The 21,638-nt window shown below is 47.3% G+C and overlaps 1 protein-coding gene across 3 annotated transcripts in view; it reads right to left on the reverse strand.

The window, feature by feature from the left end:
• LOC311443815 (ligand of Numb protein X 2-like) overlaps positions 1-20,674 on the reverse strand; it is a 31,868-nt gene extending 11,194 nt beyond the window's left edge. Inside the window, exons 1-5 of one of the 3 annotated variants that reach the window (XM_084534328.1) lie at positions 20,523-20,674; positions 7,756-8,218; positions 4,975-5,201; positions 3,378-3,574; positions 1,777-2,145 (exon numbers count right to left, since the gene is read on the reverse strand). In XM_084534328.1, the coding sequence (XP_084390454.1) occupies positions 1,777-2,145; positions 3,378-3,574; positions 4,975-5,201; positions 7,756-8,144 (1,182 nt within the window). In that variant the 5' untranslated portion in view covers positions 8,145-8,218; positions 20,523-20,674. Of the gene's footprint in view, positions 1-1,776; positions 2,146-3,377; positions 3,575-4,974; positions 5,202-7,755; positions 8,219-8,300; positions 8,400-20,347 lie in introns of those variants that run through there. The other 2 variants (XM_084534327.1, XM_084534329.1) reach the window with 2 other exon arrangements.
• Positions 20,675-21,638: the final 964 nt, after the last annotated feature.

A 21,638-nucleotide genomic window follows, 5' to 3' on the forward strand; every position in this document is an offset into this window, starting at 1 on the left:
AGCAGCTGTACGCCTGGCCTTGGCAGAACCACAGGGAAAGCATTCACTATTGTTACTGCTCCTCTGTCTGAAGGAACGAACTAAATTAATCTGACAAAACCTTATTGTGAAGGACTCCATTGGGGTAAAGCCTATGTGCTCTCTTGGGACGTTTCCTGCAGCAGATGAGTGAAGTGGAGTTGCTGCTCCCACTTTTCCACACGGGATCCTGCTCCCCTGGTGCCACAGCACCACGCAACAGTGAACTCCCTGGCCTGGGAAGAGGCACTGGATCAGCTGCTCTGGTTTTGTTGTTGTTTTGGATGGTTGGGGTGTTTGTAGAGTAAAGATGAGGGTTTTTTGAAATGAAGTTTTAAAGAGTCTCTCCAAAATCATTTCAGGGTGCAATTTCTTCCAGACAAGTTGGCACACATCTGTGTCTCCGTGAAAGATACTGTAAATATTGCATCCTGAGCTGGGGATGTGCCCTCCCCTTCACCTCGGAGTACCAGACTATGTACAGTGCATATTATATATATTATAGGTGCAAATAGTACTTTACAATACAGGTGGAAGGACTCTTTTCTCCAAATGGTTTGCAATCAAAATTAAAAAGAAGTTTAACCCATACTTTTAATTAGCTCTCAGAAGAACAGATGTTTGGAAGACTCGCAGTTTTACAGAACGTCACTTCAAAAGGAATTCAGCCCCCAAGCCCACTGAAGCCAGTTGTGGGACTTTTGTTACTAATTTCAGTGGGATCAGAAGAGGGTCCCTCATGCAGGAGTTATGCTTGCACACTACTACAGAAATACAGCAGCACTTGGGATGCGAGCAAAATTCTCATGGGCCATTGTATGGAATCATATCTATAATATAAAAAAGGATCTCAGAACTGGAACCCTGCTGTTTCTCTTCTATTCTCCCACTCCACTGTGCTCTCCTTTGCTGACTACCAGGAAGAGAACTGGCTCTCCCTTACCCAGCTGACCTCAGATCCTTCCCGGGACATAAACAGTGTGGGATCAGATGTATTGTGTCAGGATCTCCAGATAAAAACAAACGAGGTCACCGCCTAGGAAGATAAAGAATTTTAAAACTGACCTACTTGACATTGGCTGCACACGTAGCAGTCCCTATTCCTGAACCAAAATTCCTTGCCAGCTCTGTTCACCGAAACATTTGGCATGCTGCAATAACAACAAACTCCTGTTGTGCAGGAAAAGACCACCTCTCTGCCACCATTTTAAGTACTGTAGGAGGTTTTTAGTCTGTGATGCCCCATGTTGTTTTCTAGACTCCCTTCCCAAATACAGGTAAAATGGGGAATCCTACAGAGAATTTCAAATCAATCAAAATGGTTCTGCCCCATGTGGGCAGCCTGTCACATCCCCCAGCAGACGTCTTCAGTTGGATTGCTAGAAGGACAAGAGGCTATCCTGATCTTTGCTGGTCCCTACAGATGATGTACACGGCCATTCTGCAAGAAGGGCTCCACGCCACCACGCCACAGGGGCGATCCCATTGCCTCAGCTGAACTGAAGTGCCACAAGCAGCCGCCTCGCTTCAGACTCATCAGAGGTGACTCACGGTGTGTTCCTACTCTTCATGTTTATCCTATTTGGAAGCAGTGCTTCCCACACATCTGCAGGGAAGCCGCTTTCCCAGAGGGATCTCAGGGAAGGCAGGTCGCTCCCGCGTGTTCTGTTAGCCCTTGGGTCAGAGCAGGAGCCCTGCCATCAGTGCAGGCAGCTGCAGTGTCATTAGCCACACAACTTCAGCCGCGTTATCAATTACCTGGATTATCTGTGCTGCAGTCTCTGGCGTTCCTTGCCTCAAATCCTGTCCGTTTATAGACAGGACTCTGTCATTCCGACTCAGCTTTCCATTTTTGGCTGCCAAACCTCCCTCTAACAAATCTAGAATAAAAATCCCTGCTTCATCCGTCTTCCTGATCAGTTTGATTCCCAAGGGTTCGGACCGGTCTCTCTTGACCAAGGTGACGTGGATCACTTCCCGGTTGGTAGCAGAAGTGGAATCCTGCTGTGCAGTCTTGTTGGAAAAACCCTTCTCCTGCAGGACCATGAGGTGGAGAACAGGACCTGGGTGGCGCAGGAAGGAGACAGCCTGGCAGTGAGTCACACTGCTGATGTTGACACCATTCACCTAGAAAGACAAACAAAGCAGAGTCCCTCATCAGAAGCTCCATAATTTAGGCACTCTCTGCAGCACAGAACAGCGCAGAGCTGGAGGCAGGATGTACAACTCCCTGTGCAGTGCCGCAACTGAAGCATCTGCTGCGAGCACACATTAGAGAGCAGAGCTTTCTAAAACAGAATGCAGAAGAAAGCAGATGAAATAAGGCCATCGGTGATGGCAAACAGCTGAGTAGTGGTGAGACCAAACAACACAGCTAACAAATCTGAAACTGCAAAATATGAAGTGATGGCATCTATGAACTGCTTTCCGCTAACTTCCAGCATTCAGTGCACACTTGGAGGAGAAAAGCCAAATGGGAGACTGCCCATCCTCACTCGAAGAGTGGCCCACCATCTGCACAACAGCTGGAACCATCACCCTAACCACGCTGTTGCCAAGGTAACCCTGAGAAGCTAGTGTTCACTTTGTTGTCACATGAGACTCTGTAGGGTCCCTTTAGGATATTGGTCAGGCTGCCAAGTGTGGGGAGCTGCCCTGTGTACAGCCCAGTCAGGATGGAGAGGTGTGCAGGTAGACTGGCCAACGTGCAAGGTACGCTGCTGGGCTGAGACAGGAACCAGCTGGGAGATCGCATCAGCCACTTGTGCGTGAGGCTGCCAGTCATTACTGATGCCCGCGGTCCAGCAGGGTAATTAGGTCTTTATGGCTCGCCAAATGATTGGGCAGCCACAGCCGGGAGGCACTAACAGTTTTCACTGCTTGTAGCCAAGCTGCTGCAGCCTCAGTTAGCACGCTACAACACAGCACAACGCAGTCAGGTTAATCTCAGTGGGGCAGCAGGGTACAGGGCTGGTGCTCCTCATTATCCACCTTCTATACGTGATGCTGACTTCAAGTTATTAAGGAAATGCAGCTTAAGCAACATAGCAGAGCAAGTAGCTAAGACTTCCTAGCTAGAGCACAGTCCACTGGAGAAAAATGGTGCTACTGGGTGAAGTTTATCAGGTAAAGATCTTTTTCCTTGATCCAAAATGGTCTGAATTCCAAAAACTCAAGGGAACAGAAGGACCCGCAAATCTACTTCTGAGCCCCAGGAGAAACACAATGCTACCAATAATGTCTGATCAGTGCTTTAAAAACCCTATCTGGAGAGATTTCCCAATTTTCTAGGCAACTCTGCCTGCTGACCCCTTATCTCAAGTCAAGAGAAGCAATGGGACGATCGGGGGGTTGCGTACCTCCAGAATGTGGTCCCCAGGCGCTATCCTTCCATCTGCAGCAATGAGAGAATCCCGCAAGACTTCCTGAACAACAATGTTTCCTAGCGGGGTGTCCTTACCCCCAACTATCCTCATGCCCAGCTCTTCCTCTGGGTCTTCTCGGTGAATCTCAATTGTGCTCGTTTCAGCCACGAGACTCGCTCTCTGAGGAAGGTCTGGTTGGGGAAATTGAAGAGAAAAAACAACACATGAGCAGGGTCTTATCCACACACCACAATATCTGTAATACTGGCAGGTTGTGTTCAAAAGTAGCATCTGGATGGAAAGGAAGAGAAAGCAGCTATCAGGAGAGGACAGGCTAGGTCAGACAGAGCTAAAAAGCTCCTATTTTTCTGGTTTCTCCAGAGTGTTTCTCCTCTTCTAGCTTATGGCAAAGTTAGACTGACTGCTACTTCTTGCATTTTATTAAAGGGCATTCAGAGCATTTCACTTAGCATTCAGACATTTATTTTTCCTGCTGTGACAGCTGGACTACACACAACTAATCCCCAATTCCACCACACCCATTGGGAAGGGGCACTGCTGAGCTGTAATTACCGGCCTGCCATCGCGGTGACTCTACCACAGGCAGCTCACTGCCATTTCCCTCCTCTAATTTCCTTTCCTCCTTTTTTTTTCCCATCCTCCCATACACCAGGAGTCATGTTTACCTATTTCACAGCCTCCTGCAGCCTAAGCAATGCTTCTCAGACACTTTGAAGATGAAAGTTGTCAGCAAGTCATTTTAAATCTACCAGCGCCACAGCATTTAGGCAGGCCCAACGCTAAAGGAGCCAAGTAGACTGTGAGGGTGAGCCACTGCTGTCACACAGGAGGTGCAAAACCTGCCCCAGTGTACTTGGGGAAAAGGCCAACGGAGAACTAAACTGACCTCTGCGTCTGCACAGCAGCAAAGTTCTCTGCTCCAGCCTCTGCACGCTTGGAAACAGCAAACTTTGAGACAAGGCACCCCGACTTCACGCTCCTGCCTTCTAACAGGGACGGAGATAAAGGGTCAATAGTGAAAGGGAGGTGGTTCCCTTTATCTGCAGGGCTTTTCATAGCCAACTGCTGATCCAAAACCAGGCTAGGTTATAAAAACACCTTTGCTTTGTACTGTTAGAGAGGTACTGACCACTCCAGGATATCAACTGTATGTTTAACTTTCTTACCAAGATTAAGAAGCTGGAGCATTTCCTAATGGGTAATTATTTGGCTTCTACAAATGCTTTAAGTGCTGCATGTTGCCGCTGAGCAGGACTGCATTTGTTTTGCAAAGAATCCTGGAAATAGGATTCAGACTCACTGCAGTCTGAGATTCTCTGAATTGTTTCGCACCGATGGGTTTTGTGCTTGTGAGCAGAGCTTTCCGTGCCTGACACGCACGAATGCACCTCCCTTCTCCTCAAGGACATGCAGGGGAACGAGATTATTCCTACAGCTACTGGTGGCTGAACAGCAGTGAGGATAGCTAAGGATGTTGGGGATCTTCGAAACTGAAGTGTCCGAAGTAGCTACCTCATTTTTATATTGTAGAAGGTAATTACATAATTACACTTCTTTATCAAACTCTCACCTTCTTCGGTCTCCTCAAAAGCTGGATTAACCAGCCCAGGCTCTGCAGTCCCTAGTGACACCACAGCAGCTGCAGAGCTTTCTGCTACCAGCGATGATCCTGCGCTTGGTACCTCTGGATCCTTGGGCGTGTTCGTCTCCACCTTGACAGGGGGATCCTCCTTCCCTTTGGAAACGGGATTCTTTTTCCGTTGCAGTTCAGATTTGTATTTCTTGAAGCCAGGACACCTGGAGAGAGATTGTCAGTGACTCTGAGTGGCTCATCTCTGCCTGCACGGCTGACCCAGCACACACAGGCTCTGACCGGCAAAGAACTACATTTATGAGCCCATCACCTGCAGAGCTTCTATCGCAGACACTAAAAGTCATTCTCATTTTACTTTCAGCTTCTACTTGTGTAGAAGAGTGGGCTTCTTATTCCCTTACTTTCAAAATTATTAAGTGTTATATTTTAAGAAGGAGAATGCAATGGGAACTGGACTTTCCCTTGCTAAATATTTACCTGGCAAACTCTCCGTGAAGACAACAATACCTCTTTTAAAATGTAAGCAAATACTTCACTCTGCACTTCTAGAGATGACGACAAACTGTATCTGTATGCAAAGGAAGCGTCTCAAGTTTCAAGCTCAGCCCTGAATTAGGCTTTGTTTTTAATGAGTTGGTAACATGGGAGAGCAGCGAGCAAGGCTTGCTTGCTTCTTTTTCTCTGAATGAGACCTGGTCAGACAGCTCTGCACCTCCAGCCCCTGCAGGTGACAGCTCCGCTTGAAGGATTCAGAGCAGTTTGTGCTCCCGCCGACCACTCCCCAGACGGAGGCTCGAGGAGTAATTCTGCATTCAAGAAAATGTGCTCTGTATGCATCCGCAGCACAGCTAGCCTGCCTCAGCAAAAACGGGTGAGGAAAAACAAGCTTTTATCAAGGGTACTTATAAAAAGGTAGCAGGTAAGGAGGGTGATGAATTCAAAAGCATCACTTTCAGAGACATGAGTAGTACTGGGTGTTTACCAGAGTCACTTTCCAAATTAAACTCGACTATTTACATTCTGGCTAAACAAGTCTCATCCTGGTATTACTTCCTCTGGTTGTTCCTGGTCATTTATTCCCCAAGCAAGAAGATGACCCTAAAACTTAAAGACAGAAGCTGGTTGATCCACTTGTGCGTGTCCCTCTTAAGATGCTGAGAAATAAATTTACTTTGCAAAGGGCAGAGGAATCCACCCAAAAAACAAGTTGCTAGATGCTTCTTACCCCATAAGTATCCTACTATCAGTTAATCTCATTAAAAAAAAAAAGAACACCCAAATCCCAGTGTAATTTTTTCCTTTTTTTTCCTCATTTTTCAATCTAGCCATGCTCACAGCACATATCCTTGATCTCTTCAGAGCACTCCATCCCTACAGGAGATGCTGAGAACTCTGAAAGGCATACAGGAATGATACAGTTTTCAGCCAGGTCTTTAACGTAAACATTTAAGGGCGCCTCCCTCTTCCATGTTTAACTCGTGCGTCAGAGGGATTAGCAAGTGGCACAAGTTTTCTGATACCCGGACAGATTTATGGAGTGGAGGGGAAGGCTCTGACCCTGCTTGTTTCTGTAGCCCAGCCCAGCTCTGGGCCATGCCCTACACGACAGCGGCTGCCAGGCAGCCCCATCCCCACAGCCTAAGCATTCGGCCCTGCTGGGCAATGAGAAAGCTCAATTAGAAAAAAAATAAAAGCTCATTACTGCAAGGACACCGGGAGCTTGCAGGAATGGAACATCTTCCGTCACATCCCCTGGCTCTAACACCGCCTCTCAGCTCGTGGGTACCACAGATGGGCAGCCGCAAGGGTACGTGCTTGGCCCGAACCGTGACGTGTCCCACGTGCTAACGTTCCCCGTGCGCTCGGTGACCTGTTTATAAAACACAGCGCTGCCACAAAAAGCTACAGCACAGCTGAAGGGAAGCAAGCCAGTTGCGTTTCCAGTGCCCACTGAGAGAATGCACCTTGCCAACGAAGGTCTGCTTCCGCCTGCACTACAGCTTGCACTTAGCTCCCTTTCCTGCAATCATTAACTAGGAACAAATGTTCTTCCAGCACCGTGGCAAGAGCTCTTTGTCACCAGCCCTTCTTTTAAAGCTACAAAATTCTGCCTGCCACCAGCTCAGCCGGCAGTGGAACCACCAAAACACGTCTGCTGAGAAGCAGAGGAAAAAAAAAGCCTTCCTCTGCACAAGGGAAAAAAAGAAATGTATTTTTCATTTGCGTCTCTTTCTCAGTAAAAGAAAGAGAGAAGGTAATGGAATTCTAAGTAGGTGATTCAGCAACTGCATAATGTGCAGCTTGGAGGGACTTACATTATTTGGATCAAAGACATATTGCGCATCTTAATTGGACCAATTAAACTGGCAACACTGCATGATCCCTTGCCTCCACAGTGTTGACTTCGTGCCTGTTTTTCTCCTCTGCTCAGTAAAAGAAGGAATAACCGTGTTTGTTCTAATTGCCAGAGCCAGCTGCCCCAGCTCAGGACACAGAAATTTATGCACGTTTAATAGGATATGGGTCTGCAGACAGCTCGCCTGCAAGGTAAGGCCCTCAGCCTTCCTGGCACACGGGAGCTGCCCTCCTTACCCCACAATTACGCCGTCTTCACCCACCCACCTCTCCAGCCTCACCCTCTGCCATCTCTGCTGTCCCACCTTGTCCCAGTTTAGGGACTGTTCTGAGCACGGATCTCTCAGGTCAGAAGCACGAGAGGCAGACGGCATTACACAAACACTGCAAGTGGGTATGCACCTGTTCTGCAGGTGAGCCTCCAGTTCGCAGCGCTGCATCGTCTGCTGGCACTCCGCCTTGAAAGGACAGCTGACAACCAGCTTATCCAGCAGGTTTCGTACCAGGAGGCTGGACTTGTGGCACTGCTGGAAAGAGAGTTTTTTCCGATCCATGGGACAAAAGTTGTACTCCTGCATGAAGTTTTCGAGGCACTTGAAACAGTACGTGTGGCCGCAGGGGGTGTCCATGGGCTGCAGCAGGGGCTGAAGGCAGATGTGGCAAATGAGTTCGTCGTCCACCTCGTCCTGGAAGTTGTAGAGGTGATTGTCCGGCAAGAGGTGGAACTGGCCGCACTCACAGCAGAGCTCGCCAGCCTGGTAGCCCTGCTCTTCTGCTGCGGGGTCAGCCATGATAGCCAGGATGCCGCTCTCCCAGGCCAGCAGGAAGGAAACTTGTCACGCAGCAGCCGTCTGACAGAGTTCCTCTGATGAAAAGAAAAGAAAGAGAGATTTGCAGCCACCGGCAGCTCTCCACGTAGCCAACTGAAAATTAAATAGCACTCCTGCCTTGAACTCCCCCTGGTATCTTCACAGCCACCTCTTAGGGTTCTTCCTTCCAGAGTGACCCTGTGAATGATCAACCCTGGGATCAGAGAATACAGGGACCTGAGTCAGCAAAATGCTTAAGTTTCAATTACTTTGCATGCAACAGTGACACAGGATAGGTAAAACATTGCTAACCCCAGGAACTGGAAAAGCTGAGACAAACACTGCCTGTTCTTGAGGGAGAACACCACAGAGAGAGAGGAAAGGGAAAGAGAATGACTGACTGCTGTTTAAACCGACAAATTTTCTGTAGAGCTTCCCAGATGACACTGAGTATTATTAACTTAAAAGATATGTATGGCAAAATATCCCTTCAGGCACTTCTGGTTGTCTGGTTTTATGGTCTGGGTTTTTTGGGGGGTTGGGGATGAGGAAAAAGAAGAGGAAGAAATTTCAAAAGAAAAAAAAATCTACCCACTTCCTTCCTCTCAAGCCCACTCCCTCCAAAAATGTTAGCGTTAACAAAGACTGCATTGTTCCCTACTCATCCATGCCTGTGTGCGCACTGAAACATATTTCCTATGGAAAGAGGCAAGCTTTCTACAGGGGAAAAGCAAAACAGACAGCCCATGTCATAGCTAGTCATGACATGACCCAAAGGCTTGAGCTTCAGCTTCCTACAGGTGGGAAGAACCAAGTCAGGGACAAACTGAGTTCTTTGCAGCTGCTGCGTTACTGATTTTAAGAACGGTATCTCCAGTCACATTCATTGCCAATCTTGCCTATTGTAATTACATTTTTTTTTAATATAAAATTCACCTGAGTTTGCTAGCAGATTACCTACAGGCAGAGACACTGCAGGAAGGATTCCTGGTAACCTAGCTGTGACTTTAATGAAAGAGGCAGTGTGCAGCTAGATGAAGCTAACACTCACTGCTATGCTGCTGTTGTTTTTTTGTGGTCGTGATGGCGATTATTTTGTTTAAGTTCATTAAAAACCCCACAGCCAAATCCAAAAATAAATCAATAAATAAGTAGGACTGTGATGAAATGGAAAAAAAAAATGAAAGACACGGAAAATATCTGAAAAGAGTTGCTTTTTCTGGAACAGGTAACAGCTGAAGCAAGAGCCAACAGCGAGCGCTGGTCTGCACTGGTGCCTGGAGGACACGGCTGGCGTGCAGCAGGAGCTTTGGAGGAGGGTAGGCAAGAACAATAAGATAGCAAGGACGGCAAGAAAAAATTAGTCATGGGTTTCTAATAAAAACCATACATCATTCCGCTTCAATTAACTGTCAAGCGTAAACCAGGTAGTTAATTACAAGGATAACACATCACCAGCAGAATCAAGCCACTTTACGGGCAAATTTTCCTAGCCACAGAAAGCTGTTCAGTTTGGAAGATGACAACATTACTGTCACGGCTCCAGGTGGGCACAGCGCATGTGCTGTGTGCTTCTCCTGTGGCCACAGGGAAAGGAAGCATCTTCCCCTCGAGGAAGGCACTTACACTGCCCAGTCCGAGCTCTTCTCTTTGCAGTTACTCCTTAACCCTTGCACGCACAAAGCAGACGTGCCCTGCCCCTTCAGAAACACCTCTGCTCTTGGGTACTCACCTCCGTCTGACACAGTCAGATCCCTCTCCTCTTTTCCTTCCAGTAAGTCTCCATCTGATCCTAAATTATCGCACGAGCGAAAAGGAAACGTTCCCAACAGCAGACAATCACTTCCCATCACCTACCAATTGTAATCAATCAGCTCAGCACCAGCAGGTAAGTGCCAGGCTTCCAAGGCAAACCCCTACCAATACGAAATACCTGCGCTTCGGGTTGTCGCATTTGCATAAAATTTTGGCAGGTGATGAAACAAATCTGCTCTCTCGGCGAAAACAAGCTCCTTGGTAATTTTGCTGATAAACTACTTCTGAATGGGGGGGCTTTCCACATTATTTACCAAATTCATTCTCTGCTTTCTGTGTTTGTTATAGGTTATACGCGATGAATCCCATTTATGAGTCACTTCAAAACCCAGGGAAGATAAAAGCATCACCACAACTTTGTAGCGTTTTTCTTCCCTGTAACTGTTCTGCCCTCTCCGTTCCCCTCAAAAAAAAGGCGTGAAGATTTCACTCGAAAGCGCCAGAGCAATTTCTTCTTTCACACTGTTGTCCTTTCAGCGAAGAGGACACTCCTGCAGACACCGGGGAACCAAAGCCTGACACCTCAGTGCCGAAACCCATCCCACAGCCTTCGGCAAGGCAGGAGTCAGTGAGCAGCACGGGGAGGACAGCAGGCTCAAACAAGCCTGCCGCTTGTTGGGTGATTCAGTCAGAAAGCAGATGTTCTGTAAGAGGAAAATTGCTAACATCTTATTCAGCAAAGATGACTACTTCGGCGCAACAAGGCAGGTTTGAAGCGTCTGGAAACTGCGCTGTTTGGGCACAACAGGCACAGCTGCCGTCTGCTCAGACATACCCAGCTCCACGAGCCCGTCTCGCGCTGTGCCGCAGCCAGGCCCCAGGATTCTAGCTCTGGAGGTGAAGTCTGAGGTTCACCCCACCTTTGGCAGTTTCCATCAAGTTTTAGCTACTCACTGCAGCCTCTGAAGGCTGGACCGTGCCCAGCAATCCCCTTTGGTGCAGCTTGCTGGTACGCCGCTCCCCCCTTCTCTAATACTCGTGCCTCTCCCCAGGTACACTAAGTCCAGGAGAGGTGCATTTGAGCTTGCACACAGTGTACATAATAAGAGGGGTCACAAAATAAGGACCTAACTTGGTCCCAAGTCGCTACTTACTGACCATGGGAAGCCCGACATATTTTTATGCTGCTGCTCTGGTGGGCTCCGCAGTTTTAGAAGCGAAACACTACAAATACATCCCAAGACAAAGTTATCAAAAAAGTTACGCAGCCCACTCCTATACCTGATAAAGAGCTGAGGACAATATGCCTACACAAATTTCTCTACATTTCCCCCTTTTTACCACATGTAGATAGAGAAAAGATTTCTTTGAGATCATTTTTACCGCACAACAAGAACAAAAACAGTGTTTTTTAAAGGAGGATTTCTTGTACTGTAACCCTAACTCAAAGAATAGCTTTTTTTTTTTTTTAAAGGAAGACTTATCAGCTTGTCTAATCTATCTCCCTGCCAAGCAAGACTATTCCTGACAATAGCAGCACGTTGCCTTTTCTTGTTTTAGCCCTGCCGGGGCACAGCCCCCTCTGCACATCTGCATGGCGGGGAGCACGCGGCACCCAGCCGCTCGGCACCACTCCTGCTGGGTGGACAAACCCTGTCCAGAACTGGCCTCCCCTGCACCCCAGCCTGGCAACAGAGCTGGTGAATTAGTTCTGCAGATGTTCAAAGAGGCCTCTTTTTTTAAAAAAAAGCAAAGTACCCTACAAAAATCGTTCCAATGTTGTGGCTCTGCTTGCACTAGAATGGCTGAAAAGGAAGGGCGGCTGTCGCAGCTGGCTGCCCCGTGAGCAGCATCCCTGCTTCCAACCTGGTCGCTTTAAGGGCTGAGCATTTCCAAACGCAGCCCTCACTCCTTTGTCAGGCATTTCACTCTGCCACTGGTTAGTGGGGAGCACAAACAGGCACCGTTCAGCCCAGGCCTGTCTCTTCATACAGCTCCAGCATGAGTTGCTTTCAGGCATGGAGATGTTTACCTTCCTGACGTCTTTCTGAGGTATGATCTTGCTGCTATTCCAATTTATGAGCTTGCATCACGAGAGGCTACATTAAGACCCACAGAACCACAACACGTGGGAATTGAACACTGTTATGTGATCCTGCATCTGATTTTAAGTGACTTACCTCACCTGACGGAGGGACCTCCTAGGAAAGCAAAGCACACCGAACCCACACATCCAAAACGATATTCCATCCCTCCCCCCAAAAAGACTGCTTCTGTTAACTAATTGATTTATAAAACCACAAGTATGGCAAATGACCCAGAGCACATTCCACGCTGCAAAATAAGGAAGCGTGCAGCCAGTCTGCTGCAAGGCGAGGACGTGGAACAGAAGCGTAAAGATTCTTCCAGCAGACCAGGATCACTACAGGAACGCCTCGTACTGACAGAGTTAAAAAATAATAATAATTAGACATTTAAAAGGCATCTGTCAGGTAGCTCATTCTCAATAAATTATTTGTGCCATGGAAAGCATCTTGGGATTACAAGGGCTTTCCGCGTTAACACTTACACACTGCTATGGATGGATGGTACTGAAAACCCAGCTATAAACGCTGGCGTTGAGGCTACAGGGCGCATGCCCCACGTATACTGCTATGTAATACTTTACTGCGATAATTATGCTAGTTATTATATTTATGACTACATTTCCCTGGGAGACTGGAAATGCAACATTCCAAGTAAAGGCTCCACAATTAATTTTTTTTTGGGGTGGACAAAACAAAGCCAGCACATTCTGGATTAAGATGACTGAGGGCACTAACCCCAAAACAATCTGCTTACATAAAAACAAAGCAACAAGTTCAAGATGGATCCTAACATAGCAAACCCAGTGCTCTAACAATGAACCATGAGAAAAATTGACCAAAAAAATAAATAAATAAATAAAAACTTTCTTCAAATAGTTTTCCCTTAGTTCAGAAGCCTTCTGTTTCACTGAATGGGATTTTTTTTTTTTTAAATGAGAGAGAAAGATTGCGAAAGTGTGCTGTAACAGGTTTTTTTTCTGAATTTCAGCTCTATGTTGAAGGAGGATTTCTCACACGTGAAAAGGGACAGGTTTTGTACGAAACACACCAGTGTCCTGCCTGAACACTTCCGGTGTGCTGCTGCAGTCTTTCACAACCATGACTGAACTGTCCTTAGTTTACAGTAGTGGCACAGAAACTAGTGTCGAAACATCGTATTTTTATAAGCAATGCTTACAGCAGGTCAGTTTTTCCAAAAACCACAACACTGAGCTCCAGAATAACTTCAGGTGGCGATACAATTCAGTGCCCTATTGCCTTTCTTTTTCCTTTCTGATATTGCTAAAGATTAGGCCACTGGATGTTTGAGTGTGAAGTCAAAGCTTCTGTAGATGGTATGTTTGTTTGTGCAGCGCTATAAGAAGTAGCCCTTTCAATGATTAACTTTGCCTTCAAGCCAAAGAGTTTCTAATAAGCCACCTCGGGGGGGTCACCACTCAGTGTCTATTGCAATGCTTCGATTGAGAAACTTGACATCCGAGCTGCTTTACTGTGCTCAGTCTAAACAGAGACTGCTAACTTAGATCTTTCTGTCCCCCTTCGTTTTTGACCATTCTTTAACCACAAACTTGAAGACGAGTTTTATTCTAAAGCCCTCGCATTTTTGTGCTCATTGGACAATTTTGTATTTAATTGGCTTGAGCTTCTGGGCAAGTATCTGTTTTCTCAACCAGAAAAACAGATAGCCAATTGTATTTTCATGAATTTGAACCAGAATCATTATCATCTTAGACTAGAAAAGATGTATTATCCCAGGAAACCCTATGTGCTACAAGGCTTGGTTGAGAAGAGCAAGACTACCCCAAGGAATATTCTCCTCAGCAACTTTTGCAGTATCAGCTCTGAGCATGCTACGTGGATTTCAATTTCCTTTTTTTTTTTTTTTAATTTATTGGAAGATTCAACAAAAACATCTTAGCTTTATATTGCTTAATTTTTTCAATCTTACTAGAAATCAGCAGCACTAATTGCAAACTTGCACCTTATTTTATGAGAAAGAGAAGCTCCATAAAAAACTTCAGAACTTGGTCCTTCTGGTCCCCTCCTGGCACCACCCCGTGTGCCGTGCGTTTGGTTCTCAGCCCACTGCACAACTGCAGCGGTCTCACCAGGGACCCTGCGGGCTCTGAACCAGCAGGACTGCACAGATGTAATTCAGAGACTCTTCCTACAGAGCAGGAGAGGCTGCCGTTATCATTCAGTTAACATTATCTGGGTAACAACACCAGTAAGTTTCCTGTCTCTTCCCTTTTCTATTAAGGTATTAAACTGGGGTGTAAAATGTTTTCCACCTCCACTTTTCTTCCAAGGGGATTAGACAGTGACTATTTAAATACACTGCTCTGAAAAACTGATAAATTTAATCCCAGCAAATAAAAGTGAAGACAAGTGCTGCAAGAGAAGCTGTTTTATTTATTTCTTCGTGCTTTCTCACCTTTGCTAGACGTTTCCACTTCATTTCACCTTCGTTTCTATACCCTTTCTTCCCCACAAACGTACATGATGTTGCCTGTTTTATGGTCACAGAAACACAAAGCTTATGCAGAGTCTTCTGTTTTACCAACTAAATCAATTTGCTTCTTTGCAGAACGTGATCTGGACTCCTATGGAAGTATCACAGCCAGCACCACGTGTATGTATGCATTTTCTTTGTGTGTTCTTTATTTTTTGCTATTGCAACTAATTATACCTGTCTCGGAAGTTAAATACCCCTACCTCCACCCCCAGCTCACCAACACTTTGACATGTGCAACCACTTGCAACTCCATCCCTAAAACTCAGTCTGACAGTTGTGAATGAGGTTTCCTGCAAAGAAAGGAGGAATCCAATACTATAATTTAAGGATAAATGGCCTAATCTGTAATTAATAACCAAAAATTTCTCCTGCAATTGAAGCAAAAAGTCCCAAACCAAAGCAAAGAGGGATAAGGAGACTTGATGTTAAGATTTAGGATCATCTAGATAGCTGGTAGAACAGATGCTTTCCTAAATGCTGGGTTTTGAGGACAGGAGGTAAAAATCACGTCTATTGGCTATATCTGAATACCAGACACACTTACCACATCACTGTCTGTGTCTACCTGTAAATTCTTTGTTTATGGAAAGAAAATAGCACCATGGTTTACAACAGATGAAATAAGCATGTAATGTGCAGGAGCTTGTCTCTGGTGGCTGTTATTCTTGCAGCAGCCTGATAAAACCCCATACCTTGTTAGCCACTTGTGATCTGGGTGTCATATTTAACACACAGGTCAGAAAAGAGTGGACATCTGCTATCACAATTTCCAAGGCCCATAAGGGAAGAAGAAGCAGCCTGTGCATTATCCAACTGCAAGTTTTTAAAAATTCGTGTTTAAATATCCTCACCAGGGCAATCACTACCGTATGTGATTAACAGTAATGCGAGGGGGCAGGGAGAGAGTGACTGGTGCTCTGGGTGTAGACGTACAGCATTTGGTATTTCTGTAGTCCTAGGCCTTGCCTGTCTCGTGAGAAGGTCCCACACAGCATTCATCTCTATCACACTTGCAGTTGTTGCCATCAGAAACACCCGGGTTTTATTGCAGGATAAAGTATCAGAGCTTTCAGTCACCCACAACAAGTCAAAACTTGGGCTCAGGTACCTAGCACTGATTTTTTTATTTTTTTTTTATGATACTTTTAAAAGCTTGGAGCAGTCTATGAAAGAATCCCTTTATATCACCAGGCATTTGGAATCTAACTCCACCAAATAACGCAGGTTATCAGTGACAAACAGGCAGCACAGATGAGGTGGTTGTTCTGCAAGGGAGATCAAACTTCCCGTGGCCCAGGCTCTTCTCCCGGTGGCTCCAGACTGCCCAGCCCACGCTCGGTGCCAGCAGCACCACCAGCAGCAGCAGGGTGCTTCGCCCTGCTCAGTACACAACACCCCAGACTTCCTTTCACAGCATACAAGGGCATTTTATCAAAAGCAGTGCAAAGTACTTTCTAGCCCAAGCTTGTTCCACCTAACTAAAAAAGCTGAATTAAAAGATAATTAAATCTGAAACTCCCTTTGTATCTCTTCAGATCATGGTAAAGGGGAAAGAAAACAAGTTATCTTCTTTTTTAAAAAAAAAAATAAAGAAATCCGCACTAATTCCCTAGCCCACGTGTTCTCAAACTGCAGCTCCTCGGGGTGTACAGCGAGGTTTGAAGTCAGCTCCAACTCCCGCCAGCGCCCGTGGGCAGGCAGAACGCAGCCAGGAGCTGAAGTGGCCTGCCCCACAGCTGGCAGCACAAGTGGGAAATAAACTGAAGCCTCTCTGTTAAGGATTACAGCCCTCTACAGACTCGCAGAGTGGAATTACAGCTCATTTTAAACAGACAGGCCACTGCTTAGGACGTCTGTATGATGGGCGCATGAGCTGAAGTATGGCTGCACATGTCATTTACGATGCCTTTTTGTCGTACCATTTCTCCTGGTGGATCTGGTTGACTTTAGGCTTAACTCTCACAGCTGGGGGAGGAGGGAGAGACTTTTTTTTTCCCCACCCCTAAATCTTAACCTGATTTAAAGCTGTGTCCGAGCTGGTATCAGAGGCAGGTCTTTCAGAACCACTCTTATCTTATTACACATACATTTACAGTATGAGTAAATTGTTATCCATGTTGTACTTTCCCTTGTTCTAAAAAGTAATTAAAAAAAAACAACCTGGCGTGGCCTTCTCACCAGTTAGAAGAGCTAGAACAAGAGCCCTGCTGACCAAAGTCCTCCCATTCCTCCCCAAGCAAGACAGCAGCACCGTTCCTCTCTACTCACCAGCAAACACGCCGCAGGACGACCTTGAGTTGGGATATACGTAGGAGCAGGGAGGCCACCTCCTCGCCCTGCTCAGTTCTCAGCCCGTTGAGATTGCTGGCAGGGCAGCCAAGTAGCCAGGTGTTAACCTCACAGGGGAGCTTTTTTTTTTTTTCCCCAGTCATAACACAAAAAGGCCCAAAAGACCCATTATGTTTATTTTTAGGTATCCTACTTGAAATAGTCATAGGGCAATTTTTGTTCACTACCAATTGAGACCATTTAATAGAGGATATCCTCAGTTCTAAGGCTCACAAGGCAGGGACTGATTTTTTTCTTTTTTTCCCTTTCTATTTAGAGACCTGCAGTAATGCTTTACTAGATGAGAAGAAATTATCTTTATTTATTAGTCTAGAGGTGGGAGGTTAATAAGTCTGAGAACTTTACAAATAGGGCTGATGGTGATTTACTGGACTTTCAACAACTGCAGAATAACTAATGACACAGATGAGCCCCATAAACTCTGAAAAGAGCGGGTTAAGTTTTATCTCAAACCTTTTTTTAACTGCTGTATAATCAGCTTTTAATGAGAAGGTCTGCCCCAGCTGTTTACAAAGCTCACATGAGTTAAGGCCCAGGCAAAGAGTAGACAATGACTGACACTTTAAAAAAAAAAAAAAAATACAAAATCCCTTGCAGTACTTCCCTTCCACAGATGATTCCAAATAAGGAGCAATATGGTCTTCAAAAAATTTGCACAGAGACCCTCTAGGCTCAGGGGAACATTGTATATACGTAAAACCAGCCCTCATCTGCAAGCTGCTGATTGTCTCTCCAAATTCCTCCAGATTCATTCCATTTCCCTCCTTTCAGCCTCAAGAGATTTGAGGCCTGGACCAGCCTAGCAATTCCTACTGTTTGCGTTCATCTAAATCCCCTCTAACACTTCGGATGTTAGATGACACAAATGGCTCGTGAACAATTTCCTATCCAAATTATCAAAAGGTTTCCCAGGTATTTGCATATGTTTAAGCTCAATTCATTTCAAGAAATTTCTACAACAAGTATCAGCCTACAGCAACATTGTGTGTGTTATATATCAGGAAATATAAACTGAGGAGAGACTGTCAAATACAATTCCTAACAACTGTACGAACAGCACCACTAAAGTAAGCTGAGAAGAGAAAGCCAAACAAGAGGGTTTTGTAATATGTCAGCAAAACATACTCGAGCCTGTAAGACAACAGCTGCAACCACTCTAGCAAGATATACACAGTCAGAATGAAACGATGCAGCTAAATTTTCGAAGTGAAATTGATATAGCAGTTTCAGCAAGATTTATTTTTTTTTTTAAATGAAAAAAAGTGCATGGCAATGCACAATGAAGAGTTAAAAGTACAGCAGGGAGCACTTCGTGAACTACAGATACCTTACTCTGCTCACCACCTATATCTAGGATTCTACAATTTCATGCATGGGTAAATTCATCCAGTAACTATGTTTAGGGAAGCACGGAGTTATCATTGTTTAAGAAACCATTAATTACAAGTGCTAATTGAAGTTACTGGAATCGCCATTCATCTAGCATTAATGCTATCCGGAACAACCCTCAACCTGTTCCATCAGGCATCTTTGAACCTCATGGTTTTCTGGAGCAGAGGAAGGTCATGTAGCCACCGGGTCCCTTCTGGAGCTGTTTCTTCCATTTCTTACAGCTTGTTCCCCAGACCAAGTGATTGGGTTTGTGTATTATCTCTAGCTCACTTCCCTCACTATTCGTTTGGTAAGAAACTTTCAAAGAAAATTGGTTTTCAACAAGAAAAGCTTTCCTTCTGCTGCACACTGCAGGTCCCTCTCTCCATTTCATTTGGATTTTATGCCATTATTTAAACAAGTTACATACGCACCGAGATTTTGTACGATTACAGGCACAGTAAGGGAGGTGAGCGAAGGCGGGAGTCTCCAACACAGCTCAGTTTTCTAAGAGCTTGCTAACCTCACAGAAGGTCGACCTCCTGTTTATCATTTCTCTGCTTTACCCCCAGCCACAGGACCCCTTTGTTTTTCCCCGCACAAGCACTGGTGCCCTTCTGACTTCGTGAGCTGCCTTAGGCAGCAAATCCCTTTGGGGGAGGGAATAAATATGACCACTGAGTTACCCCTTTCAGCAGCAGACATGCTACATCTGCTCAGCTATATTGTAAAAGAACAGTTTGAGTGTAACAGTTTGAGCTTGCAGCTTAAGAGAAAGAAGTTTTGTTTTGAAGGAGCCATGTGCACGATCTGCTTTCCCTTTACTGGAGACCTGCCAAAGAGCTCTGGCCTTCAAGCACCAAGGACAAACGTCAGCGCCGTCCCTCAGAGGCACAGCACAGAACTGACATTGCTGCAGGAGGATAACTACAGTTCCTTAAACTACATCGTGCCACCTAAACCCTGGGCTACTCCGGAGCCTCCAGAGGCTACGGGATTAGGCTGGACACTTCTGGGGCTGCATGACAGCGACAGAAACTTCCCTGGGCTGACTCGTGGGCTGTCAGCCTGCCCCAGCTTACCCTTGACACAGGAGAGGCCTCTCACAGCACCTACTGTCTGCATTTGGGCTGGAATAGTGTTTTCCACAGAGAGCCTTTACACTGTTCTGCTCCTTGGCGGTAAAACCAGCGCAGAAAGTGAAAATACGACCCTACTTGTTTTTTTGGTTTGGCAAGCAACAGGGAGGTACTCCTTTTTGCATCCCTTACTGTACAAAGATAAAACGGGACCAACAAAACTGCTTGAGGGACTGGAAGCGCCTTTTGGGCAGAGCTGGCAGCAACCTGAGCCTGCAGTGCCACCGAAAGGGGCAGCCCTGCTCTCCCAGCCACCTTCGGGGCTGGCACCAGCCCCTTGCTGCCCAGGCTCTTAATTTCCCATCAGATAACGAGGCTAATGGCAGCCCCAAAGAGACGTCAAGCACGCACAACCGGGACACGAAGCGCAGGGTGCCTGTCCCTGTTGGTATTACACAGCCTTAAACCCCTCATTAACTCCGTATTGTTAACTAAAATAAAACAGCAGCGTTCCAGTCCCATGGCATCCCTCACACACCTCCTTCCCAGCCTTTTACAAACCTTTCCAGCACATTACCTCACCTGCGCCATCCCATGTATTCCTTACCTCCGAGGCACTTCCAAAACGTCCACGCCACCACGCTGCTCTCCTCGCCTCTCACCTCGCCTCCTATTTATAGGCTTCTCCGCATCAGTTACCAGCGCGGCATCCCAAATTCGCCGACTTAACCCCCGTACACCCTCCGACCCGACAAATTTTGCCTCACGACCTCCCTTCGAGGGTCCTGTGGCACCGAGCTCCGGGGTCCCCTCACGGAGCCGAGCCCCGGGGGCGGTCGGGCGCCCCCCCCCCTTGTCGCCAAGCCCCGGACGGCGACAAAAGCCGCTCGTTCAGACCCCCCCAGCCCTACCTGGCCCCACAGGGAGCTGAGGGGAGGCTGGAGCACGGCCCTCGCCCCGCTCCTCGCACCTTAGCGCGGCCGCAGCCCTTCGAGGAGCGGGGTCCCCCCCTCGCCCCCCGCCGCTCACCTGGAGGAAGGGGACGGCAGCGGGGCTCGCTCGCCCCCCGGGAAGAGCAAGGGCCGGGGAGGGAGGAGGAGAAGGAGGAGAGAGGGAAGCCCAGCGCCAACTCGGCCCTGCAGCCGGCGGGGCGAACGCGGCTCCTCCACCAAGTTTCCGGGCGGGGATGAAAGTCGAAACCTACGTGAGAGGAGGAGGCAGCGCAGCCGCCCAGGTGTCTCCCGCCCGGCACGGTTCAGCCCGGCACGGCCCTCCCTTAGCCGCCGCCGTGCTCTCCTCCTCCTCCTCCTCCTCTTCCTCCTCCTCCTGACGGATCGTGCTGAACCGAGCCGGGCCGAGCCGGGCCGCCCACCCCGCCGGCAGCCCTGCCCCTGCCCCTGCCCCTGCCGCTCCCGCCCCGCGGAGGGCGCCGCGGCGTCGCGGGCACCATTTTGTGCGCCGCCCCCTCAGGGCTCCGCCGCCCTCACCTCCTCTCCTCAGCCACCCCAGGCTCCTTCGTGAGGGCTTTCCTCCCCCAAAAAAAATACGGAGTTTTCCTCAGTTTTCCTCAGCAGGACGCCCTGTGGGGAGAGGTCCCGCTCCCTAGGCAGAGGGGTGTGTTTGGGGGTATCCCCGGGGGCTCCCTGAGGTGATTCTGCGCTGGTGCTGCTCCCACCATGGGGGTGTTGATTCTCCCTCCTGCCGCTGCCTTACCCCAAATCCCTGTAAAATGGAAGATGGGGTAACCTGGTGGGTCTGAGGCTGTTGGGAGAGCAGGGAATGAATTACAGTTCAGCCAGTGACGCAGCTGGCAGAAAAAATAATAAATAGCATGGGGCAGGGGGAGACACGACTGTTCTTGAAATTTACATTTTGCCTTCTGGCAGAAATACTGTCCATCTGAAAGTATTTGGCTTGTTCTTCATCTGTTAGGAAGGCAAATTGTGAGAGCCCCTGTCAGCCCCAGTGAGCCACAAGCCATGGGGTACCTGCTGCTGCTGGGTGCTGATAGCAGATGGCAGTGCTGGTTGCTGTGCTGTTTCTATAAACTGTAAATTTGGCCGCCTTCCCGTGTTCAGGTGTGGGCATTTCACTGTAATTTATGTGCTTTGAACTAGCAAAACATGGAACCAAGAGGGATCCGAAAGTTACCAGATTGTGCTGGCCCAGCACTATGTCCGAGCTAGTAACTCTTCCGAGAGGGAGAGAAGTTGCTGGCCATGTCCTGTGCCTTTCCCTGTGCCAGAACATATTCAGGTCCCCATAGAGAACTAGAATCCTTTCAGGCAAATAATATTAATAATAACCAAAATATCTTATG

This window comes from Aythya ferina (assembly GCF_964211825.1).
Source record: "Aythya ferina genome assembly, chromosome: 13".
In the NCBI taxonomy this organism is placed as follows: Eukaryota; Metazoa; Chordata; class Aves; order Anseriformes; family Anatidae; genus Aythya; species Aythya ferina.